The 27811-nt window shown below is 42.5% G+C and overlaps 1 protein-coding gene and 1 pseudogene across 1 annotated transcript; one reads left to right on the forward strand and one right to left on the reverse strand.

Moving 5' to 3' along the window:
• Positions 1–6643: 6643 nt before the first annotated feature.
• Positions 6644–9736, reverse strand: LOC133908605 (uncharacterized). Its single transcript, XM_062350710.1, has 8 exons — positions 9432–9736; positions 9278–9336; positions 8647–8815; positions 8451–8539; positions 8014–8146; positions 7633–7725; positions 7429–7531; positions 6644–7160 (listed from the first exon to the last, which is right to left on the reverse strand). The coding sequence occupies exons 1-8, from the start codon at positions 9573–9575 to the stop codon at positions 6787–6789; spliced, it is 1164 nt and encodes a 387-aa protein (XP_062206694.1). The 5' UTR covers positions 9576–9736; the 3' UTR covers positions 6644–6786.
• Positions 9737–15081: 5345 nt separating this feature from the next.
• LOC133906416 (uncharacterized) lies at positions 15082–27676 on the forward strand (annotated as a pseudogene).
• The last annotated feature ends 135 nt before the right edge of the window (positions 27677–27811 follow it).

Below are 27811 nucleotides of genomic sequence, written 5' to 3' on the forward strand. Positions count from 1 at the left end.
ACACAAATATATATTTAATCACACTTATAGAGGTGTATGTTCACATTTAGAGTGAACAACAATCTCAAAGAGTGTTATCCTCCTTTGTGATCACTCTACTGCCAATGCTATGCAATGCAAAATAAGTGCATGAAAGTAAACACGAGTGCACATTATATGACATGTGAATGCATAGTATGAAATAAATCTATCTTTTCATATTACTTCCCTTCTCAAGCTTCTTCATGGTGAACCCAACAACATGCCTTGAGAAAAACAAGGAGACCAGCATCTCAAGAAAAACTCATGTTCACCACTATCTTAAGAAAGTTAGACAAGAACCTATCATGAATACATCTATATGATAAGGCATCACATGACGTTTGAAGCATCTATTACATTCAACTCACTTCACAATCTACAAAATGTGGCTTCATCTGGAGATTTTATGAAGAAGTCTGTCAATTGATCTTCCAACCTTACACGAGTTAGAGAAATATCATTTTTAACCACATGGTCTCCACATGGTCTCTAAGAAAGTGATGGTGAATATCAATGTGCTTTGTGCGAGAGTGTTGAACGATATTGTTTGCAAGTTTTATAACACTCTTGTTGTCACAAAGGAGTGAAACTTTCTCTAAATGAATACCAAAGTCTAACAAGATTTGCTCCATACAAAGAATTTGAGCACAACATGCTCCTGCAGCTATGTATTCGGCTTCCGCGGTCAACAAGGCTACGGAATATTGCTTTTTGGAACATTATGAAACTAGAGATCACCCTAGCAAGTGGCACCCACCCGAAGTACTCTTACGATCCACACGACATCCGGCAAAGTTCGAATCCGAGTAACCCAATAGTAGAAAACTAGCATCTTTGGAGTACCACAAGCTTATACTAGGTGTATGATTTAGGTATCTAAGGATCCTCTTAACCGCACTAAGAAGCGACTCCTTAGGATTATCTTGAAAACGAGCATACATGCATACACTAAACATAATATCGGGCCTAGATATGATAAGGTAAAAAAGTAACACAATGATAGAATGATAAAGTTTTTGGTCAATCGGTTTACCCGTTTCATCCATATCAAGATGTTCATTGGTATGCATTGGAGTCTTGATTGGCTTGCTATCATCCATCTTAAACTTCTTAAGAATGTCATTTGTGTACTTCTCTTGATAGATGAATGTCCCTTCCTTCAATTGCTTGATTTGAAATTCAAGAAAGTAGTTGAGTTCACCAATCATCGACATCTCAAACTCCCTAGACATCATGTTACCAAATTCCTTGCAAATTTTTTGTTAGTTGAACCAAAGATAATATCATTAACATAAATTTAACACAAGAAAAGTTCATTGTCGATGATCTTTCTGAACAATATGGTGTCCACTCTCCTGATCTTGAATCCTTGATTGATGAGGAAGTCATGTAAGTGTTCATACCAAGCTCTTGGAGCTTTCTTGAGTCTATAAATCATCTTATATAACCTATAAACATGATTAGGATATCTAGGATCTTCGAAACTGGGTTGTTCTTCAACATAAACAAGTTCATTGATGCAGCCATTTAATAACGAACTCTTTACATCTATTTCATAAAGCTTAATATTATGATGTGAAGCAAATACAAGGATACGGTTGACTTCAAGCCTTGCCACGAGAGCAAATGTTTCGTAAAAATCAAATCCTTCAACTTGTGCAAATCCTTGCGCGACGAGTCTTGCCTTGTTACGTACTACTACACCATATTCATCTTGCTTGTTGTGGAAAACCCACTTAGTTTCAATGACGTTCTCATCTTGAGGTTTCTTTGCAAGAATCCATACTTCATTGTAGGTGAAGTTGTTGAGTTCTTCTTGCATAGCAATCACCCAATCCGAATCTTTAAGAGCCTCATCTACATATGTGCGTTCAAAACAAGAGACAAACGAGTAATATTCACAAACATCTACTCCCCTAGATTGACTCCTAATGATCAATTAAATAGGGTGATCCTTGAAAATATGTGTTTGCTTCACTTGTGATTCTTGAAATGTATCTTGAGGTGGCCCAACATCTTGAGCTTGAGCTTTCTCTTGAGAGATGTGTACATCATGTGATGAAAGTGGTTGATCATCCTTCTCATCATCTTGATCAACTTGGGACATCATGGAGGTGTGTGGACTGAAAGTAGAAGGTACATCTTCATCATCCTCCTTCGGCTTGATATCCTTAATTGTCATCTTCTTCATTGTATCTCTCAAGGATTCATCGTCTGCATCATCACAAGAAATATCTTCTCCTTATGAGCCATTAGATTCATCAAATTTAACATCACATGTTTCATCAACAAAACTGGTGGTATTGTTGAATACTCGATATGCTTTGGAGTTATATGCATAACCAATAAGAAAACCAATATCACAACAACACTCAAACTTTCCTAAACGTTCTCTTTTCTTTAAGATAAAACACTTACACCTAAACACCATGAAGTATGAGATATTGGGTTTTCTCCTAATGAGAAGCTCATATGGTGTCTTCTTCAATAGTCGGTAGAGATACACTCGATTGGATGCACGACACGCTATGTTGATTGCTTCAGCCTAAAACTTCTCCGGTGTTTCATACTCATCTAATATTGCTATTGTAAAAGTGATTAATGTCTTGTTCTTTCTCTCCACTATGTTATTTTGTTGAGGTGTATAGATTGATGAGAACTCATACTTGATGCCTCTATCATCACAAAATTCTTCAACTTGAATGTTCTTAAACTCCGTCCCATTGTCACTCCGGATCTTCACAAGTGTGACCTCAAACTCATTTTGAGCCCTCTTTGTGAACTTTTTGAAGATCTCAGAGGTCTTGCTCTTATCATCTAAAAAGAAAGTTTAAGTGTATCTTGTATAATCATCAACAATTACAAGTCAATAGAACCCACTAAAACTTTTGTAGGTAGTTGATCCGAAGAGATCCATATGTAAAAACTCCAAAGGTCTTGATATAGACATCATTGACTTATATAGATATGAGCTTGCAACTTGCTTCCCTGCTTAGCAAGCACTACGCAACTTGTCCTTCTCGAATATCACATCCTTCAAACCAAATATCATTCCATTCTTGAACACCTTCTTGAATTGACTCATTCTACATTTGCAAGTCGACGATGCCAAAGTCAACCCATAGATATTTTAGTGAAAAGACATGTAGTCAAGTTAGCTTCATTAGAGAAAAAATCTAAAAGATATATATGTCCACATCTAAAACTTTTAAAGATTAGATCATTATACTTCTTTCTAGTTATGATAACATCAACATCACTAAATAAACATGTGAAACCTAGGTCACATAGTTGAGCTATAGAAAACAAATTAAAACTAAGAGACTGACACCTTACCCAAACCTACCATATTTGTCTTAGAATTATCATCAAATGTAACTTTATCATGATCGTCCACTTCATCTTCTAGTGAGGTGAACATCTTTATATTGTCGGTCATATATTGTGTATATCCACTATCAAGCACCCAATGCTTACCACCTGCTTTGTAGTTCATCTACACAAAAGAGATCAAGCTTGGAACTCATCATGACTAGAACTAAGCTTAGCATTAGCATTTTCAAGAAATTTGATTTTAGCTTTTTGCTTCTTGATGATAGTATTATAGGCATTCATGAGATTAGATAGATCGTTAGACGAAAGACCATCATCATCACTATTATCATCTTCCTCACTACTCACTTTGTTGTTTATCTTTTGCCATGAGACACATAGGTGGTGAAGGTAGTGATAGATCATCATTGGTGATGGCGAGGTCCGCAAAGTTGTTGTCTTCATCATCATTTGAACTCTCACTAGAGACCAATTCACCAATAATATAGGTCTTGCAGCCTCCGCCTTTCTTGTTGAACAGCTTCTTCTTCTTCTTCTTATCTTGATCAATTTTCTTGTATTTGTCCTTATTCTCACGTGTATCAATCTTCTTACTCTTGTTCTTTTTTGTCTTATTGGGATGAGGGCAATCATATGACACGTGGTTATAGTCATCACAATTGTAGCACTTCTTCTTGTTTCCACCACCGGACTTGTCAAATTTCTTTGAGTAAAATTTGTTCTTTTTGGAACATAGTTGTAGCCCTTCTTACCCTACTTGGATATCATCCTTGTGGTTCTTCTCATGAAGAGGGAAAGCTCGGTGTCAGAGTCATCGTCTTCATCCCTCTCAATTGATGATAGAAGCTTCATCTTCTTCTACTTCTTCTTGTCAAACATCTTAGCCTTAAGAACAAGATTCTTCTTGGATGAAGATTGATCACCTTGATTTCCAAACAAGAATATCTCATGAGCACAAATCTTCCCAACTGCATCAATGACAGTCATGTCATTGATGTCCCTTTCATGAAGAAAGACGATAATATTGTATTGTGACTTAGAAAGCATCATCAAGATCCTACAAATAATGTCTCTTGAGATAATTGAGTAATCTCATGTGAATTAATTTTCTCAACAAACATATTCATGTAAGAACATATCATTGCATAATTTATTGAAAAATATCTTAAATTGATTAAAAGCATTTATAAGAATATGATATATTTCCTTTAAGACTTCCCTAAAACCCTCATGAATTTCACAAAGAGCGGTTTAAATATCACGAGCAAATTCCTTGCTTCTTACTCTAGAGAAAATATGTTCACTAATTTCCTCAAATATAATATTTTTAGCTTTAATATTTCATCTAACTCGTTGTTCGGTAAAAGATGATCACACCGGATAATCTGATGATAAAGATAGAGTATACACTAGATAGTTCGTTAACAGGTGATACACAGGTATCGATGGACAGCCCGTTTTGACCCCCTTTTGTGGGATAAGAGCACTTGGAAGGGTTCCCACACAGAGGAAGAAAGGTAAGCAGGGTAGGAGCTCTAAATTGTAGCTTCCTCCTCCTCCTGCTAGTTACACGTATCTATATAAGATGATTAACACCGAGTTTGTTCTTGAATTGAAAAGAGTCTACTTAGGAGCATATGACGAAGAGGAAGCAGCAGCAAAGGCTTAAGACTTTGCTGCACTAAAGTACTGGGGACCTACTACCTACACGAATTTTCCGGTATGAGGGTTTTGTAGTTTTACTACTGATAAGCATTTGCTACTTTCTATGTAGGATATGGAAAATTGAAGTGTTGGAGGATGAAATAGTGTGATGTCTTCTGTTGCTTACTATAAGCAACCAATGTTTTTTTTTTTCAAAAGCCACCAGCAGTGGACAAGCAAATGTTATACCTATATGGCTACTGAATTTGAATTAGTAATGTCAATTCATCTGATATCTTTCGGTTCATGGACTATGAGAAGGAACCGAAGATAATGGAGAACCTCACAAAGGAAGAGTACCTTGCATCATTAAGAAGGTGAAGAATTATTTGGAACATTCAGATTCCATCTGTATAATGCCTACTTATATTTGCTAACTGTCACATAAATACCAGAAAGAGCAGTGGTTTCTCAAGAGGTGTTTCTAAGTTCCGGGGGGTTGCAAGGTAAAACCAACAAAATATTTCAAATTTATCCATCAGGAGTTTCAAAAATATTTATAAACTGAAGATGAGAAACGCAAAACTGTAGGCATCATCACAATGGAAGATGGGAAGCAAGAATAGGGCCTCAGGGAACAAGTATCTCTACCTTGGCACTTACGGTGAGTATAAAAAAAAACTTAACCAACCTAGGAGGAACTAAATGGTATTATAAATAAGAAGAAATAAACACCTAAATTTGAATTGAAGATGACTCAAACCTAGATGGTGAGAGTGTACATCCACACCTCCCACCAACTGTGCTGGACTCACTTCCTGCACTTACAGTGAGTATATCAGTAAAGTTTCCACTTCTGACTCATCAATCATAAATCTCTACATCAGTTATCAAATCTCTCAAATATATATCACAACTTGATAACTCAGATTCCAATCACGTCATTTGTAAATTTTGCTACAGGCACACAAGAAGAGGCTGCACGTGCATACGACATTGCTGCAGTAGTGTATAGTGGCATAAACGCAGTTACTAATTTTGACCTGAGATCATACATCACATGGCTAAAGCCAAGTGCACCTCCAAATGCTGAAGTTCATGCAATACCAACACCTACTGGGAAGCTAATGACTATAACAGCCTTTTCCATGGAGGTACTTCAGACATGTTGGGCATGTTCCCGCCTACTGGAGGTTACAGTGATAACATCGGATTTCAAGAGAATATTCCGTATAATAAGAACAGTGAGAGAATGACTTGGAATGATCTCGCAAGCACTCCAGATTTACAATAATGGCATCAAATGATGCAACGAACGCAGAATAGCAACCGAAGTAAAAGCCTGTTTTTCCATAGAACAAATTTCCTTTTCATTACTTAACTTTTGTTTTGTACATCCCATTGTTCTGGCAAACAAAGAATGGTTCATGAAAATTATTATTGCAATCAGCAATTATTATCTCATAACAGTTTATGCAGCTGTTTTTATCACTTGACTCAAGATCCAATAGAAATATTTCTCATTATCTTTTGTTAGAAAAAAAACTCCGCCTATGTTGTACCAACATAGTTGGTCTCAAGCCCAGGTTAAAGAGGAGGGTTGTGATAGGCTTGGCGAGCCAACGTAAAAAAAATCCAGCCACTCTTATGGAGATAAAACCCATCTTTTGATTAAAAAAATAGAATATGGCAACTATATTCACGGGACGTATTAAGCAGAAAATATGTAGCAGGTATTCCACATGACTACAGTAAAAATTAATGTATAATTTTAACTGCTCACAGTTTTCATTTTCCTAAAGTAGCCTTTCTTTTTGGGCATGTTTGTCTATTATGTCCCTTTTCTGAGCAGAAACTACATGAATAAATACCTGAGTTAGGATCATTAACTTTGCTAACCACATAACCTGAAGCACCAAACTCCACGTCAGTGGATCTGGGGCAATTACGCCTGTTGTGTCCCTTTTCACCGCATTGGCTGCAGTGCCGAGGCTTCCGTTGCTCCTTTTCTGACTTTGGCCTTCCACATGTTCGGCTATTATGCCCCTTGCCCCCACATAACCGGCATCTGAACTGCACTCTGCCTGAAACTTTCCTCGCTGTTGGACAATAGAAGCTTCTATGTCCTTCTTGTCCACATTTGCTGCAGTAAAATTTCACCCCTGCCAAACATCATGTTTTAATGTTTCTTAGCATATATGATGTCCTCCTTTGGTGGAATTAAAATAATGCAGTAAAAAAGGGACGATGACGTAACCTACAAACAATCCTGGTGCTAATACTTCAACTCAGAACAAAGAGGGCAATCACACACACTAACTAAGAACGTAAGGACAACACCTAGCTGGCTAAAGGAACAACTGATTTATGTAAAACTTACCTAACTTTGATGTACAAATTTGTGAGTAAAAGATAAGGTATTTAGTTCACCTTTCATGGCAATGCTTCTTTTGAGACGATTCTCAGGATTTCTGAAGAATGCCTTTTGAGTTTCAGAAGCATGCATTCTTGCAGCAGTCATTCCTTTTGTTCTCTTCATGTTCAATAGCAGAGACAAAAAAAAAATGAGCATGCCAGATCAGCTGCTGTACTTAACAAGAACATACAGTTACACCAATTCTCATGGCATATTACCTTGATTGCAGCAACTCTTTCAGCATGCAGTTTGGGGTCTTGGTGTATAATCTTCATGCGCTTAGTAAACAATCCTGTTTTAGCATTCAGACTCTGCAATTATTATTAAGCTATTTAAAAGTCACAAGCAAAGAAAGCAATAAAAAAAGCAATTCCACAAAGGTGGAATGTTTCAGTATCAAAATAAAGAAACAGGGCTATGAACATATGTACTTCTTTTTACTGGTGCATGTAAATGTTGTCGACCTATCAGGTGTGGATGAATGATTGCATTGGAAACGAAGTTTGTTGACAGGAAACGTATAGTCTCATGTGTGCACTGCATTAATTGCAAGGAGGCTATAACATGTGTTTTTCAACACATAAGAACACAGCACTTACTCTTAAAGATCGGCTAATCTTCATGGCAACTTCTGGTGATGGTGATGGATAAGTACGTTTCGATCTTTTCGGAGTGTTGATCTTTATCTCTAACCTGTCGACTTCATCATCTTCCTTTACTTTCAAGGGAGAACTGCAAAAGCAAGGATGGATGACATTGTATGTACATGAATCTAAATGGATATTTTTGCCCTCATCGAGTGAAACAACCATATCGTGTATCATCATTTCAATCATCAGTACTGGTAAGTTTTTCTTTATACTTAGAACACTTAAGTGCCAATGGGCTATAGAAAATTGAAGCCATAGTGAAGTTTCAATTTAACCTTCACGAAACTTTATTGGCAACAACCTTTTCTGCAGTCAGTGTGACGGGAGAAGCAGATGACTACAGTGGACTAGGTGATAAGCGTAACAGATACAATAAAAAAGGATACCTTGACCGAACTTTCTCCCAGGGCTGTTCATCAATAGATTCTTGCCATATCACACATTCTCCACCGCATTGCACACACACCCTAATGCCCTGATAGAAACGCGAAACAAAAAACTGATAAGTTTTTGAAAGTTACATGTATTTAGGATTATCATTTTCTCTTTCACAACGACTCACAAGATATCTGGAAGGTTCACCTTGCCATTACACATAGGGCAGTCCAAACTTGATCTATCTATTCCGCATTCGTTGCATGGAGTGTAACCTCTACACCTACAGCTAGGGCAGGGCAGCTCGCGATAGTATTGCCCATTTGGACCGACCCAGGACCTCAGTTTACCCTTCTCTGCAACCGGAGCTGTATTCCTGCAGCCAAAAGTCAATTCTACCAGGGTGTCAAAATCTCCACATCTTCTTTTTAAGGAATCAAAATCTACAGTTCTCAAAGGCTTTGATGTTATGCACTACAAATGTCCAAACTCGGTTGGAAGTTTGGCATTTCCCATGGACAAAATTTGACCCTCACCAAAGCCACAGTTATATGCAAAACATCTACCATGACACACCTAAATCAATTAAAACAACTCGTAAGCAGTTAAGTTAAAGTTTGATGCTTAGTGTACAGATTAGTCTACAAGATATTATGGCAAATCACCTAATGGTGAAATCGAGTGATTTTTCCACAGTTCATACACAGAATTGTGTGTGCCATCTTCAAGACCAGTGCACCGCTCATCTGCAATCTGAATTCTACTATCACCTGACGCGCACGAACAGTCGAACACACACAGGCAAGCACATGCGGAACAAAGGGGGGGAAACACGTACTGTGAGCGTGAGGGGCTGTTGTCCAGGCCGAGGAGGTCGGCCAAAGGGTCGTACTGGAGCTGCAGCCGTAGCACAAGAACGAATGGCTCCAAGAGTCAGATCAAGGAATTACGAGAGAACAGGAACTTCGAAGCGCAAGCGGAGTTCTGTATACCGGAGAGCTCGGAGTGCCGGCGCCGTCGGCCGAGAAAGCGGCAGCGTGCCCGCGGCGGAGCCGCGTCGCCGGCCGCGCCCGCCCCGGCGGCCTCCACCGGGCGGTGGACGGCGCGGGGTGGGCGCTCGTTAGTCGCAGCAGCATCCCAGGTGAGGCTCGTGGAGGACGGGGCGCGGCGGTCGGCCTGCGTGTCCGTTGGTCCGTCTGCCACGAGTGCGGGGAGGGAGGTGGGTTGCGGCGGCGGCGGCGGCGGCGTGGGCTGGTGGGTGATTGCTCTTCTCGGTCGTGGGGTTTGTGGCTGTGAGTTTTTTTATTTTTATATTTTTTAAAAAATTTAAATAAATAGATTTCCGGCGAAATCAATAACGGTGGTGGAATCGCTGCACTCTCAGAGCCTATGCTACTGTAGCTGTGGGCCCTGTATATGTATATATGTGTATATGTGTGTATATGTGTACATATATACATATATACATACGTGCATATATATATACACGAATATATATGTAATTTTCTTTTTCAAGAAATTCTAGAAAAATGATTAAATGAATATTAGTTACATTAATAAATCGGCTGAAAAAATCTAAAATACAAAGAAAAATATCTAAAACTCAAAAAAATATGAAACAAATGTTTTTAGGTTTGTATTACTTTCACTACATGTTAAAACTATGTGCATGCATAAAAGTACTATTGTTTTCTCTATAATTAATTTAATGTGTTTAATATTAATAATTTCATAAATAAATATTAAAATGTATAAATTTTGTGAACTTAATTTTTTAGTCTTCTTTTGTCGTACTCTACACAGCAAAATAAAAATGGACGCGACATAGACGCGCCAATCAAACTAGTATTTGTAAAACTAGGCGCCTGCAGCCCTCTAAGAGGGCGGTTACGGGGCCTAACCGCCCCTTGAGAGGGCAGTAGGCCTAACCGCCCCCTCAGAAGGCGGGTAGGGCCTTCCCGCCCGGGCCGGAGCCTTACCGCCCCCTGAGGGGGCGGGTAGAGGTCCTTACCACCCTCTTAGGGGGCGGTAAGGGGTCCTCCCCGCCCGCCGCGCCGCACCGCCCGCCCGGCGCCCTTTGCTATAAAAAGGTCGAAAATTGGCCAAAAAATCATAAAAATCCGAAAAAAAAGGAAAAGTTGAGAAGAGAGATGAGAAGAGAGGAGAGGAGAGGGGAGGAAGAGAGGTCGGCGAAGCCCTGCTGCATTTGGGCCGCGGATTTGAAGGAAAATTTCGGGTAAATCTTTTTTTCCTTTTTATTGTTGTTAATTAGTGCAGTAGTAGTATATGACATAGATTGTAGACATTTATGACCTAGGGTTTAGAAAATTGTCAAATTTAGTTAGAAAATGGTACGATAGCAGTTCAATATAGAATATTATTTTTAGTATATTATTTTCAGTATGTTATTTGTAGTATATTATTTTTAGTATATTATTTGTACCTGCGGATGTAGGAGGCAACAGTAGATGATAATTTGCGAACCTAGGGTAGCATTTAAAAATTATTTTATCTGATAACCAGAAATATAGTTTGTTGTCTTAACATGAGTTATGTTTGCGGGTATTTTCAGGAATGGCAGATAAATTAATTTTTCAGATATATTATGGTGAGGGTGAATTTAGGTACGGTCTCAACGGTGTAGATCTGTCTGGATTTCGTCATGTCATGAAGGGGCTTAGTAAAGCTAATGAGAGGACTATTGTGGGTGTGTGCAAATGGCTCATGCGATTTTTCCAACTGGATCCGCAGCAATATGAGCTGAAGTTGAAAGCTGTCCTGAGCCGTGCTAGTCATGGATACTTTGGTGAGCTTGTTCCCATCGAAGCTACATCAACTTAGAGGCAGTATATAGATATATGCTGTGAACGTGGCATGCCGCTTGTTTTGTTAGCTGAGGCGTACCTGAAAGATCAAAATGAGGTAAACTCTGCAGAATCAGTAGCAGGACCAAGTGAGGCAGTGGAAGATGAGTCAGAGGCGGCTAATGTAGGGTCCAGGGAGGAGGTTGGTGATGTTCCAGAGCTGCAACCGATGGGTGTAGCTGATGAAGGGGAGCACATCCCTAGCATCATTGAAGATATAGATTTGGAGGATAAAGAGTTGGAGGAAGGCCTTGCCGATGGGGATTCTTCTGATGAGGAGGGTAATGCTCCAGTTCCTGCAGAGTGGCGGGATCATGAATTTTCAAAGTTGGTGGTTAGCGAGGCTGACCAGACACCGTGGCAGTACCATGAGAATGAGGTGTCACAGGGTGCTATGTATCCTACAAAAGAGGTTATTGATGTAGTGAAATTCTGGTCGTTGTCTTTTCGTAGGCAATTCAAGGTTGTTAAATCAAGTAAAAGAGAGTATGATGTGAAGTGCTTGGTGCCTCAGTGCCCTTGGCAGGTGCACGCATTCAGAGGAAAATAGGCAGACTACTGGTAATGCTCAATAGAAATTGTCACATTGAGGAAATAGAGTTCGCCCACCGGAACCTGTCTTTAGCTTTCATTGCAAATATTATGTACGGAGAGATTGTGGACAACCTAAGGTATGAGCCACGATCAATAATCCGTGCCATTGAGCAAAGGTTACAGTACACAATAAACTATGCGAAGGCATGGAGGGCGAAACAAAAGGCTATTGAGATGAGGTTCGGTACATATGAAGATTCGTATCACAATCTACCTCGTCAATTAGCCACAATTTGTGCAAGAAATCCAGGCAGCTACTATGATATCAAGCATTACCCCTTTACTGATGTGGAGTACAGCAGAAAAAGAGTGTTGCAGCATGCTTTCTTTGCATTCGCTGCAACTATCAAAGCATTATTGCCGACCCATCATATGCCTAGATCGAACATTCCTGACTGGGAAGTACAAAGGGCAGATTTTGTCTGCAATAGGGGTCGACGGTAACAATCAAGTCCTGCCACTAGGGTTTGCGTTCGTGGAGAGTGAGAACAGGGACAGCTGGTATTGGTTCCTAGAGCGGGTTAAATATGCAATTGTTCTTGAGCGACCAGATGTGTATCTCATTCATGATAGACATGCAGGATTGTTGCAGGCTTTGCTGGATATGCAACATGGTAGCGTGCGACGGGGTGTACCAGTATAGTGGCCCGATCTCAAAAGCAAGTGGTGCATGCACCATATGGGTGCGAACTTCTACAGACAGTTTAAAAATAAAGAGTTAATGAAGCTCTTCAAGAAGTTGTGCAGTCAGAACCAGCAACGTAAGTTCAATGCATTATGGGCAAGACTTGATGAACTGACTCTAAAACAAACTGCGGAGCCTGCATCTAATAGTGATTATTTGTTCATAGGCGCCTCCAGCCAATACACATGAATACCTGCCGAGCCTTCACAGTCCTCCTACCCTAGTCAGGAGGATGAGGCTGGCCCCGACACCGCATACGACATCGTCCGTGACTTCTTCGGAGGCACACCTGACTACGACATCCTTCAGCGGTCCCAGGTTTCCAGTGCTCCCCTTCGGACACAACCCACGCGGGACGAGCCCTCAACACCGGTGGTCCCTACTAGGCCTACCAGACACGTCGGTCTACCCGACCCCCTCACCTACTCTAGGGGTCACGTGAGGGTTAACCAGCTGTATCGAGACAATGATGGGGCACACGGGCAACGGCAACGAGGGAGGCATGAGTAGCATTTTACATTTTATGTAACTAACATATGCATATTCGCTTCGTGATGTACTCCTATATATTAAGACACATTTACTTTGTATGGTCGACTTAGCATTTCATAAATGCATTTCATATTCAGACACGTTCAACGAAGAAGTGACCACAACACTAAACTTTAACCATGACTTGACAACACATGCCTCCTGCCGCAGGCTTTAAACAAGATGTGACAACACTACCCAGCTTTTACCAATCAGTAAATGCCAACACGGGTACCAACAAACGTCGAATCTCTGACCATGGGCAATGACACAACTTTCCCATTCTTCAAGATTGAATCCGATGTTCCTCCCACCAGCTACGCCCATGTCCTCACTCCTTTCTTCACGAGCGAATCCAATGCTCCTGCCTCCCCCAACTATAAATAGCCGAACCTCCTTGCGGTGAAGCATCGCTCATTTCTCATATCTCTCAAGTGCAATGTCTTCCTCAGCTCCATCGAGCCCACCAAAGAAACATTGGGGGACTACCATACCTGAAGGTCTCGAATCACTAATGTGCTTCTGTGGTGACCTTTGTAAGCTCCGCGAGTCGCTGGACATCTCATACACCTATGGGCCGCGCTTCTTCATGTGTGCCAACTACGAGTATGACAAGCCTCACCATGCAAAAACTGGTTATCGACCGGTACGGTAACAGATATCCGCCTCATCTCTTCCGATTTTGCACCCTCTTTTACTAACCGCTCATCTTGTTCCATTTGTTCAATCCCCTCCACCGCTCTGTGATTTTATTCAGTGGCTCAACAATGAGCAAAATGACTCACAGAAGCAGTGAGTCGACATGAACATGAGGTGAAGAAGGGAAGCGTACGCACGTCGGGAGTACGGGCAACAGCAAGAGGAACTTCGCCTCAAGCGGGAGGAAGAAGAGCGCGTGAGGAAGGCGACGTATGACCGTACCGTGGCTCAGGCTCGAGAGGCTGAGAGGGAAAGGAAGCGGGAGAGAGCTCGCCGTGCTAAGGCGGCAGGTCCCGATGCCCTCCGAAAGGGAAATTATCATAGATGCACGCAGTAGAGAGTACCTAATGTAACTCGACATATTTTCCCTCCCTAAGGCATGCTATGATTAGGATCGGCGCACTAATAAGTAGGTCTTAGTGCGAATCGTACATGCCACCTTTGTTTCTTCATCGTGTCGTCGCGGTTACAGTGTATTGTAATATTTTCACCCTATATTTAATACTATATTTGTTCTCGTTCGCACCACATACCCACGTAAAATGTTGCGACTACTAATTACTGATTTTTTTCTCCCACTATTACATAACCTACTCCAATTTTAAATTCTTAATTTCCTTATACCCCTTCCTTTTTATTTCTTTAATTAAAAAAAATACATTTTTAGAGGACAAAATGGAAAAAAAACATTTTTAAGGAAAAAATGCCCCTAACTGCCCTCTCAGAGGGATGCAGAGAGGGCTGCAAGCGCTAGTTTTGCAAATACCTTCGCCGGGAATCTATTTATTTAAATTTAACTAAAAAAATAAAAAAAAAACTCTGTGGCTGTGGCGTTGCTCGCAAGGAGTCAGCTCGGCTGGAGTGGGCCACACCACGCGCGCGCCCACGTTTGAGTTCGGATTGGGCCGAACGACCCACGACTCGGCCTACAAACTTATCGTTCGTGCGCGTGCCGGCGATCCATTCCCAACACGGCAACACGCGGGGAGGTGCCCACGATGAACACGCAGCGTCGCAGCCGGCGATCCATTCCCAACACGGCAACACTCGATAGCATGCATGTCGAGTCCTCGCGCCGCCGCACGCGCTGGGTGTTACTTTCCCTGTGCAAATAGCGCGAATTCTGCGCGATCCGGCGGGGAAACGCAGCGTCCGTCGACAGAAAACCCGCCGTTCCTTCACGGCTCCATCGCCCAACCGCACACGCACGCACGTCGCGCGCGCCTGTACGTGTACCCACGAAGGCGAATTGAAGCGGCTTCCATAGAGATGGAGCAAGCGGCCCGGCCGGCGAAGAAGGCGAGGTCCTCGCCAGCGCGATCCGACGCCGCGGCCGCGGGCGACTGCGAGGACAGGTTTAGCGCGACGACGACACCCTCCGCGAGATCCTCGCGCGGCTCCCTCTCCGCGACGCCGCGGCAACCACCGCGCTCTCCGGCCGCTGGCCCCGCGTCTTCGCCACGCTCCCGCGCCTCCGCCTCGAATCCACCACCTTCAACGCTCGCGCCTCCCTCGAGCTCGTCTACTGCGACGACAACGGCCGCTGGGTGGACGCCCTCGACTGCGTCCTTGCCGGCCGCCAGGAGCCGATCGTCGCCTTCGAGGTCGACGTCGACATCGATCTCCTGGAGGGATACCACAACTGGTTCTACTGCTTCTTCCGCGAGGTCTGCCGGGGCGGCGGCCTGCGGGAGCTCAGGGTCGTGAACAATCACATCTACGAGTGCTACCTCTGCCCTCACCGGTGTACGCCTGCGAGACGCTCACCTCGCTGGAGCTCGACTTGTGCCGGCTCCGGGTACCCGGCAAGCTCACTGGCCTGCGCGCCGTCCGGTCGCTCCTGCCCACAAGGTCGTCGCCGAGGACGCCGAGCTCCGGCGCGTGATCTCGCGGTGCCGGGCCCTACAGCGCCTCGTGCTCAAGGCCTGCCACAGGGCGCGAAACGTGGTGATCCGCGGGCCGAGCCTGAAGGAGCTGGAGATCCGCTCGTACTGCCCGCTCCGCGTCGCGGTGAAGACGCCGCCGCGCCTAGAGTCGGTGAAGCTGACCCTCAGCTACGCCTTCCCCGACTGTTTCTGGTGCCAGTATGGCAACTCCGACGGCGAGATTGCCCGTAAGAGCGCAGACGGTAACGCAGTCCAGGAGTTGTTCGATTTCGAGGCGACGCAGAAACGGGAGCACGAGAAGACGGATGAGGCGACGAACATCGTGACGTTTCTCAGCGGAATCGGCTGCGCCAAAAGGAGCTCTTTTTGTACTTGTCGTATAAGTTTGCCAAGGTCAGTACTTTCCCCTTCAGAAATCAGGTTTAGCAGGTCATTTCTTGGTTACCCGTGTCACCGATTTCTTGGTTAGCCTATTTGGTTCACACTATGCAAATACGGCAAATGTTTGCAAGCTTGCATTACCAAATTTTGGTCATAAAAGTTCCTGGACTAAGATTTGACAAAAAAAAGTGAACTAGAGGCGAGGAAATATTATCAACTTTTGGCCACGAACGAAATAGGCTGCCAATCTGACAAAAGTTAGCAACCAAATACTTCAAAGCTAACACCGGACCCCTGATTGTCACGCAAGAAGCTTTCATATGTTACTGATGTACCTTGATCAGATTGAGTCATTTGACTTGAGTGAACTGTTATTCTTAAAATCATCTACTTCACGTACTAAAATGATCATAAGTTTGGACCATGATTAAATCAATCCACTATTAACTGAATTCGGTGCTCTGTCGTGCTAGTTTTCAAAATCTTTAAAAACGATAGCTTCAATTTATTGATCTATTGAGACACAGTACTAGAAAAGCACATCATCTCAGCATAATGATTTTTTAAAGGATTTTCCTATTCATTCTTTTCCGGATTGAGGATCACCTGTCATTCACTGCTCAAACTAATCTACTCCATTTATAAGCCGGAGGTGTGTGGATTTTTTTTTCTCGAAAAGACAGCTAGAATTGTCAAACATTTCATAGAAGAATAGAATTGACCGAGTTAAGAGAAACTATATCCGAAAACTATACAATCGCACGATTAATTATGGAAAAAACGGTCATAACCCGTAACTATGGGGACACCATGACTCCTAAAAATAAGAAGACCCACTACAGCACACCAATACAACAGAAACAACTTCTAACATTCTAAGTTTTAGTATTTTAGAAAATAGTAAAATTCACTTCTGTTTAAAAAAATTCTAATTATTAAACCAATATAAAATCAAAGAAAGATATATTTGATGTATATATACCCGTATGTATATATTCAAATATATTATTTTGGTTGGTATTTCAAAGAGCACCAAATTAATTTCTAAATTAACCCCTGCAATAAATTAAGCATATGCATTTTTGGTTTAATTGCTTTTATGGTTATTTGTGTGAAGATTTGAATTTTAATGTCTCTCAAATTCAAATCTAATTCTTAGATTCAATTCAGCTCAAATCCAAATTAAATCCAATTCTTTTGAATTCAAACCTATCAAATCTCGAGGTTTCCCATTCAAATCTTTTTCTTAATTCAAATACCCCTATTTGAATTAATGCCAAACTCCATTTCAAATCCAACTTCAATTATTCTTTTTCAATCAACCTCAAATCCAAAACCTAGTTCAAATAAACCTATTTGAATTAGTACCAAATCATATCAAAAGCTGGATTCATTCAAATTGTCGCCAATTTCGTAGTTGAATGCAATTCGAATCATTCAACGTATATTCAGATGATTTCCAGTTCAATCGCCACGTGATTCATTTCAATTCGATCTAAAATCCTGATTCAAGTTCGAATTCATATTTAAATCCTCATTCTAAAATTATGTCAATTCAAACTCATTTTGATTTACTCCAATCGAATTCAATTCAAGTTATTAAAATTGAATTATCATGAATCCCATTTCAATTCAAATCCAATTTGAATTGCCACCAAACCATTTTGAATTTGAATACTTTTATTTTGAATCATCATACATCCAGTCACAATTCAATTACATCAAATTGAATTGGCATTCAAATCTTTTCTCCCAGTTCTCTCTCTCTCTCACACACACACAGCTAGCCAAACCATTTTCTCCTTCCCCCTCAGATCTTTCTCTCCCTCCCGCTCTCTTCACTCTCACATGCACGGCACCCAAGACGATCACCTAACACCACGACTTCCAGGTCGCCGCTCTGATCACTGGCCAAAATCACCGTTGCCACTCTCCTCCTACATTCACACCCCCTCTCAGATCTTTTCACCAAAGGCAACATCAAACTTCCCCTCCTCCTTTCTTCCTTCACAGGCCTACACATGAGCATACATACACACAAGCATCCAAAACCGAAAGTACTCACAGTGAACACATCACACATAGTCGAGAGCATGCACAACCAGTTGCGTTGTCCAGCCCACCGGTCCTTTGCCCCATGTGCGCACCGTCTCGGGTTGGCCTCCTGCTCCAGCGCACTGGCCCACGTTGTCCAGGCCATCGTCGTCGTGTATTGCTCTTCCCCGTCGTGTGTGCCATCACCGTACACGTTGAGCCATGTGTGCCGTCATTGTACTCACCGCCGCTTCTCCACCTGTGTGTCTTCACAGTGCACGCCACTGCTGAGCACGCTGCCACCACGTCGAGCCGTGCCGTGCCCATCATCTCTCGTGCTATCGCCGTCCATCCACGGTGAGCACTGCACAACCATCCCCCTTCCGCTCCTTCAAGTCGTCCTCTGTGAGCTGCACCGTCCCATCCGTGCCGCCGCTGGTCCGTCCTCATGTCGTTGGCCCTTGCCACCATGCGTTGACGGACGTGCTTTGCCCGGTCTCACCGCCGCACCATCTCTCGCCATGTCCTTCACCGCTCGTGCTTGGTCGTCGAGCCGCTTGGCCCGTTTTAACTCTGTTTTCAGCTATTCTTTCACCAATATTCCTCTAAAATCACAATCTCTCCATGCCAGTTTTGTAATTTTTGGGGTTTATTTTATTTTCTCATCTGGTATTTATTTTTGTGTCGTCGTGTTTAATATAGAGTTAGTTTTGTCTTTATTAATTAAATTTGAGTTTAGATAATTCAATAACCATGTTTAGTTGTAGTCGTAGCTTAGTCGCCTATGATAATCTAGCTTAAAGTGTAGGTTTAATCCCTATCTTAATTAGAGAATAGTTTTTAGAATAAACTAAAGAATTAATCTTTTATTTAATGCTTAGAATATATTATTAATTCATGCTTTAATCCATAAGATTTAACCTTAGCGTAATTAAGGTAATAAATTAACCAGTGTAGAATGTAATAGAATAACTTAATGTTAGTAATTAAATATTCATTACTCTTTTAACAATTAATTAATTAGATTAATGTAGTAAATTAACCTAGTTAATTAATTACATAAATGTTTTTACCATAGCAATAAAATATAGCTTAATTAGAGTGGCAACTAAGCAACACTAGGTAATTAGGATTAATTACTAGATAACCTTAGTTTAGTGTTATAGCCTAGATTAATTAATGGACACTTGAGCACATATAGTTTTAATCATTTAGAGTTATACTTACGTATATATGTATACATGCTCACATACACATAGACATATGTATCGGTACACGTGCACTCACCTATACGTAAAAACCTTAATTGTAGTTTTTTGGCAGTTAAGCTAATAGACGCTCATCTAGTTGTTGATGGCTTGATTAGGTTTTCTCTTAGGTTTATAAAACAACTATGTTAACAACTTAACCTAGCCTTGCTAGATAACCTCATTAGACTTTGTATGATAGCTCTGCTTAGCTAAGAGTTGTCGATTGTCTTCTCGCTAAGTTAGCTTTCGTCGTTTTCTCAGTCATTCTTCTTCGCTTTGGTGTTTCCTTTAGGTTTGTTCTGGTGTTCCGTTGCTTAGTTGTTGTGCGCTTTTCGTTGTTAATCTTCGTAGGCTTAAAGTCAAGGATCTAAGCAAGAACGCGAGGAAGGAATTGAAGGCAAGACCCTATAATGAAAAACCCGTGAGACTCGAACGACAAGATCAATTGTGAATTGACCTTTATGAAGGCAAGTCATATATCCTTGATCATATTGAACCTGTGTTTTCAAATAATCTATATGATCAACTACAAATAATCTATATGATCAACTAAAAACTGAACTTATTATCGCATGTACTATGTATTGTGTTTTACAACTACTTATGGTAGTTAATCCTATTAAATAATTGTCATGTATTAAATATTATCATCTAGAATACATATCACCCTAAGATTTATCTGTCGTTATCTATATTAATGTTGGACAATGCCTTGATATCTAGCATGCTTATGATTGAATATGTCTCCCCGGAGACGTCATTTTCAAAATACGTCCCTTTGGAGACATCGCTTGATCGTTATCAATGTTAACTCATATATCATGAATCCTTGATGGCTGTGAATTCTTTGATGGTGGTGAGATCCTTGATGTCATGTGAGATATGGTGGGTGGTGTGTAGAAATGGGTGAAAATTATTTTGGTGGGGGCAGGTAGAGTAGTACTCTGGACAGGGATGCTCTTGGAGGTTTGAGTTACCTTTGTGGTATTCATAGGTAGAAGATGTATGCTCTGGCCACTTAAGGACCGAGTCATTTCATCGCCATGCTCAAGTCACTCCAGTGCAACCATACATCCTGTATGGGAATGACTTGACTTTTCTATCACCGGACTGGGTTGGGTATCATACTAGGACGCTGAGAGCAAAGAGAAGTCAAGTGACTATATGTCCCTCTGTTTGAATGTGCAGAGATCGACAAGTGCTTAAAATGAAACATGACATTTAGTATAAGGCCTCTAGTACTTAGGGTGTCTCGTAGAAAAGCCCGGCAGGAAAAGTGATTGAAGTGTCTCGGTATGATTCGCTCCTACACTTGCAACGGCCGGAGGCTAAGTATATCGTGTGGATACAAGTACAACATCTGCAGATTGTAAACCTATTCGAATAGCAGTGTACACAGTCATGGACATGCAAAGGCATAACCTTTTTGACTAGACTCAGGGTGTGTGTATCTTGATGAGTATGTGTGTGGATTAGATGTCCATAAAATGAGGTTGCTAGTTAAATTCGTCAGGATCTGTGTGGTATTAGAGGTACACCAAATATGATGATAGGAACTGTGGAGTGAGGTGTAGCCCCTTCTAGGACCGAAAAACCCCATAAATACTTGTTACTTAGTTTTTCTTATTCAAACTATTTTAAAGGTTAACAGTAGAGAACCCATTACCTGCATAAAACTGTTTTATGCTTAAACTATACCGTAAAGCCCTATCTTTGAATCATCCATTATGCATCTATCAACACCTTGAATTAGTATAGAACTTGTTGAGTACCTTCCATACTTAGTCATATTGCTTTCAGACTGTTGAGATGGAGATCAACATCAACCGAGATGAAGTTAAAGAGAAGAAGTCTAAAGTCGTGTCCGTACCTGAGTCACTTGTTACATTGGGTTGCACCGTTTGTTTTGCTCCGCTCTGCTGTATGCTCTTCTGCCTGGCTGGTCTGCTATGGATCCTTATCCATGAGACCATCTTTCACCCCCTTTTAATTAATTATTTTATTCAAGGTATGTTTTTGATACTGTTTTGTTGAATTCTGTACGTATTAGCTACTTGATCCAGGGACTGATACAGGAGGCACAGGGGAACCCGATGTCGGGTCCTGACACAATTGACGGAGTCCGACGTGAGTCATCATTGCCGAGCTCGCCATACTCGCGGCAACGCAGCAGCTTTGAATTCTCAAAGTGGACCTCAGTCACTACCTCAAAGCCGACACGCCTCTACCCAAGACCAAACACCGAAAATGCAAGAGAAAGCACGACTTCGTGTCATCGTTGCCAAGCTCATCAAACCCCTCAATGCAACAGCTCTGACTCCACCTCAGCACGGTCAACCAAGTGTGTTCTAGTCTTCTGCTAAGAGTTCGAGGCATAGCCTCAGCGAGGTAGAAGACTCACCATAACATGCCCCCAAACCGAGGCCAGGTGTGTGCAAAAATCACCGCCAATCGAAACCACACTGCACTCCAGCCATTAGCCGCAATGAGGGACCTCCACAACGATGCCTCCATGGAGGACGCGGTGCCAAATGCACCGCCATCACCGGTACAAGACTGGGTTTTCACCTGGAGAGTCCAAATCTGAGCGGGATGGGAGGAGGGAGTGTGAGGAACCGTCCAAATAATATTCTAATCAACAACCAGAAGGATCATTATTCATAATCACAACCTCGATGATTAACCAGAATATCATCCCGGTAGTCCTGACACGTGTTTTGTGTTCAAGATCAAAACGCATGCCTTCTAACATTTAGCATCACAACATAGCTTAAAAAAGAGCAAGTAATTAACATTTATATTATAAGTTTTTAACATGCAACCATTTTCAATAATTTACATCAAAAGGTAACAACAACTGTGCAGCGGAAACATAAACCTATACAACAAAAGTGAGTGGTGCCACATGCCCTTAGGCTCCACCCCAAAAGCACGACCTCTGAGAGTAGGATGCACTACTCTTGCCCGTCACCCTGATCAACAGGCACGAAGTAGCCAAACACCGGCTCTTCCTCACCAGCAGCACCTGAAAACGTATGCATGAGTACGAAGGTACTCGCAAGACTTAAACCATATAGAGCACATATACATAGCTTGACTCCAAGGATTATACATTGAGCCATTAGCAAGGAAAAGCCACATAATTAAGTTAAACATAAACGGTAAGCAACCTAGACATATAGGTTTAAGCAACTAACTTAACCAACAATAACATAACTCTACACTGCCATAACCAACTGAACATAAATAACTGGAACCATTATGAACATACATGTAACAAAGACCAACTCAATCATCTCCCACATATCCAACCATCAACCACAATGCAAAACTCTATGATCAATGCAGATGGACAGAAGCATGCTCATAACCGAGAGCGCGGTATTTCGAAATATTTTTACATTCTGCAGGGGATACTCCTGGACCCACACAACTTGAGGACCATACGGCTTGCATGACCACACAGATCCATACAAGGGGTACTCATGTTAACATTTCCCAATAAGCTTCAACCATTTGGATCATGCATCGCTCGACATGGAGGTACTAGAACTACTCCCGGAGAAAACTAGCACCTCTTATAAGCCCGCCCGCTTATACCGTCGATGTTCACGTCCAAATGATCACAGCTACTGAGGTATTCAGCTTGCCTTACCATTAGATTAGCATATGGTGAACAAGGTAAGTGCTAAAGTCAACTACACCGACGATCAGTGCTTAAACGACGCAAGCGGTTTAAGGTGTCCGGTTTCCTCTTCCGACCTACCTAGGGGAACTCCACATCCGAGCAGGATAAACACCTCCTAGCATCGCCCACGTCTCGTCTCATACTCACCACTCATACAATCATCATCAACCCATATCCAAAATTGTGATCATTACGAAAGTAAATAACACCTATGCTCGCGAACGATGAAACAATTCACCGCTCGACTTCTACCGAATGACCTATGCATTGCTAAGCATTTCGATTTAACTTGTAATCTAGACACCAACAACATACTCAAGGCGACAAGGAAAGGATGAACAATAATTCAAGGTAGAAGTAATGCATTCAACATAGGATCTACCCACTTGTACCTGATCTCGACTCGACACATGCAAACATACATAACCATAGTTTATCAATTTTAGACTTCATTTAATTGAACAAAGACGCAATATGCTTAGTTGCTTGCCTTGCTGCTCTGGTGACTGCCTAAAATTACCCAAACAACACTCGCAGAAATCCGGTAGGTTGGCGTCGTTTTCAACCACAGGCGTCTCCCGCTTCGGCTCCTTGTTCACTAAAGAAGAGCGCATGCAATGATGAGCATGAGTGAATGCAACAAGGTATGCCACAATGCTTAACAACATGCTAGAAGTATAAGACATGCGAATCAATGCAATACTAAATGATCTAAATGAAATCTAAAAAATAACAGCCACCCAGAGTATCCGGGTTGGTCCAGAGTATCCGGGTCTGGACCCTCCGGGTGAACCTCCGGAAGAGGCGCTCGGTTACTACCTTTTTATTTGATTGGTTCAGAGTATCCGGGTTCCGGAGCCTCCGGGCCATCCTCCGGTGAAGGTGCTCAGTTAGCCCCTTTTCTAACTAAACCCGGAACCTCCGGGCTGGTCCGAACTATCCGGGCTATGCCAGACACTCCGGGTGAGGCTCTGGGAGAGGCTCTCGGTTAATTGTTAACGCAATTACTCGGAGTCTCCGGGTTTACCAGGATTATCCGGGTGAGGTAGACTTAGGTTTTTCCACAAATTTTTTTTCGGTCGATTCGACTCACTTTACAAATCTGTGCTACACAAACTTGTATATGCCATATCCAAAGGATTCTAAACCCATCTTTCACTATAAACCCTAACAAATTTTGAACACAATTCGATGGACGATTTCTGCTAAACCCGGAGTATCCGGGTGAGGCCGGAGTATCCGGGTCAGCCAGAAAAGCTGTTCTCGAGTGGATTTTTGGTCGATTCGAGTTGCAATCTTCTCCAAGCTTAAAGGGAACATGTTAAGGATAGTCCATGGGTCCTAGAACTCACTCATCAACTAGCAACATGACTCTATAGCTCAAATTTGTCTAAAACTCCATTTTTGCTCCAAAAAGCTCAAAAACTTCAAGAACTAATCGATTCTTCCATGAAAACAAAAATGAATTAGATAGATGAGTAGCTCATGAGCTAGAGAATGCATAGATACCAGATGCTTACCTCAAATCCCTTTGTTGAGGTGAGATTTTGGAAGAGAAAGAGAGAGAGAGAGCTTGAGTGGGAGAGTGAGAGTGGGCCTCTCCTTGCCCTGGGCTAGTTGGAGGAGAGAGGGAGGGCGTGGGGGAGTGGGAAGGAGAGAGAGGGAGCAGTGGTGCTGCCCCTTTTGGTGGTTGGGATGGTGGGGCCACTTGGTTGGGATGGTGGGGCCACTTGTGGGGCCCACGTGTTGGAGAAAAGGGGTAATTTCGATACGATTTTTATTCTTTTCTTTCCCAAATTTTTTTCTCTTATCCAAATAATTTTAAACAAATTGCTTATAATTTTAAAACAAAATCACACAAAATTAAACATAATACTTAAAAAGCATATTTATGCTTAATTATGTAATTACGAATTTTGGGACGTGACAGGGAGCACTTCAACAGACGCTTCCATGGAGAAGAACGACGCCTGAGGGTGTCTCCATCGTGGGCACCGGTAGAAGCCAGTCTAGGCTTTCGCCCTGGCCTCCACCGACCCACTCGTTGCAATAGTAGCCCAACAAAGGCAGTGCTGCCACCGCTACAGCCACCAACCACACGAGCACCCACCGCCCCAAAGCCCCCGAGCGCCATAGATCTCCCCACAGGCTAGATCTAGGGGAAGATAGATCCAGCAAGGGGAAGAGACCGAGCGCCAGGGAGCTAGAGTGACCGCACAACAAGGGAGCCTGGCAGCCGCAACAGTGCGTGGCAGAGGCTGTTCAATGCGCATGCTGGCCGTGAAGTACGACCAGGAAGGTCACACTGGGGGCCAAGGCCACCAGCACAAACCCCGTCGGAACCCAGGCGTTCACCACGTGTAGTAGCACGTCACGCGCGCCACAAGCCCTGAGGTTCAATCCTTAGGCTCGAACGCAGAGGCCGCCTAGAAGCAGCACCGCACGTCGGCGGTGGGCAGCTCGACAGAAACTGCGTCGCACGCCCAACGACGAGCCAACAACCTCCACGCACCCATAAGCACAAAGCTGAGTCGTACAGGACGACCCATGGGAGCCTCATGCACCAAGTAGCATCCATGCTGGCCAAAACACCCAAATCTAGTCGCAACCACATGGATCCACACAAAAAACGACAGATCCAGCTATACCTCAACCCAATCTGCTGGATCTCAACAGCGTCCCACCGGAGAGGAGAGGGAAGGAAGAAGGAAAGGGAACGATAGGAGAAGGGTGGGAGCTGACGCAACGGCAACCGCTTGGTGCCATCGCCGGCCGCCGCCGCCTCCATCGCCGTTATCGGCCGATGGTGGTGGCAGCAGTAGCGGCCGCAGTAGGTTGTGATGGTGGGGAGTCTTGGCGGCGGTGGTGGTATCACCCCCGTGTCACCTCCTATTAGGAATTATGTTATCCTCGCATTTACTAGTTTTCTAGGGAAAAAATCTGTGATTTGACCTCAAGGACATAAGTTGGCACTTCAAGGCTCTCAGTTATGTGATTCTGTAAGCTGTCATCTGAATAGTAATCGTAGTAGTATGACTTTTCTCTCATCGATGCATCATATTCAAGTTGCTGAATTTCGTTCGACTGCAAGCTGTACTCTGCTTAGCATGATCTACCAATAGTTACATTAATGATTATATCTGTAGGTTTGTGTGACGAATATAGTGATGAATTTTGATTTCTATTATTTGCCTTGACTATACACATTCTGCTGGAGTACTATTGTCAACCATTAGTAAACTCTTGATCTTACGAATACAGGAATGAAGTAAGGATATTTTCTTTAGCCAAATCGTACGCCAAAAAATAGAGATTTATATAGGTTCATGCCTTCCGAAGGATAATAGCTATACGTCCTGTGGTTTTGTATTAATCTTCGAAACATATTACAATAAGGATCTTAGCTAATCTAGATGGTATCTAAATCTAGTCGATGGCTCATTGCATGTAGTCTCAACGAGACATAGATGTAGATTACGAGTATAGAAGGTTTGGGGCTCGTGGAGTGCTTAGGGCTTATGTTGGCTTGTTGTTGGTTCGATGGACTTGTCTTTCGCATGGTTCTCTGGCTTTGTATATATATTAGGTTACCGTTTAGCTTTTGGAGTCCTTTTAAGTAGGATTATGTTATTCTCAGATATATACTTTTCTGTTTATAAGATACTTAATTATATGTGAGCAGTTTTCATATATCTAAGGATTTATTTACCAGACATGAACATATACTATGAGAATATAGGAAACCCTAGTGGATCTCTATATCTATAGGACACTTGTATACGGTAGTTTTATACTACCTATTGTCAACTATAGTTTATACGGCAATAATCAAAGTATAAACTTCTATTTGTTTTTGCAATTTAACAAGGTTTTAAGCAAGACAAGCAACTCAATGCCAATGATTTTGCCCAAAAAAATGCTATTTGAAAGGGTTGCTGAAGCTGTCCCTTGTCCTGGACCACAACGACAGAAGCCTTGCTAAAGTGGTATCATGCCTGCTAAATAGCTCCCCAAACCTCAGCGATCTTGATATCCACGTAAGCCACAACGTGGATAAAGTTTTCCGGTTTCATGTTCAGAGTGAAGTGAAATTCTACATTGCATTGCTTCTAACTCTTACTCTGGCTCTCTATTCTCAGGATCCTTACGATGAATGTCGTGCAAGCTCTGTTGCGCCAGAAGTATGGGAGAAGCACGCAAGCACACAGTGTTTTCCAAATCACTTGGCAAATGTCTCCTTCTACATGTCCAGCAAGAGCATAAAGAAGTGCTCTTACATCGGCTTCTCCAAGTTCCTGGTGATGCACGCGTGGGCTCTCGAAAGATTGAGCACATCAAGTACCAACGCTCCAAGGACCAGCAGCATCTCTATGCAGCCGAGCTTGGGAGGGTCCGAGGGGAGCTACGGCAATGGCCAAGGGCTTCTCTGGGTGCCCTGGTGGAAATTTCTGCCGCTGATCGCCTCCCGTGGTTTTAGATGTGGAGGAGCTAGTGTGAGAAGGGCAGCTTTCGTTGCACGCTAAACATGAAGGAAAATGGAGAAAAGGGCCAGGCCAATAGGTAAAGAAGCCGACTCAACATTTAGTTAGCATTTAGGTGTTAAAAGTCAGTAGCAGATATCTTTCGAAAAAAATCAGCAAAAGGAGCCTCCGCCCCCTATGTTATTGCCATTGATGAACGCTATCTATGTTCTATGGTCCTACTTCTATTATCAGCTTGTGACCGGTTATATTGTCTTTTGCAAATGTTTGTTCAGTAAG

The sequence above is a fragment of the Phragmites australis genome, chromosome 2, assembly GCF_958298935.1.
Source record: "Phragmites australis chromosome 2, lpPhrAust1.1, whole genome shotgun sequence".
NCBI classification, from domain to species: Eukaryota; Viridiplantae; Streptophyta; class Magnoliopsida; order Poales; family Poaceae; genus Phragmites; species Phragmites australis.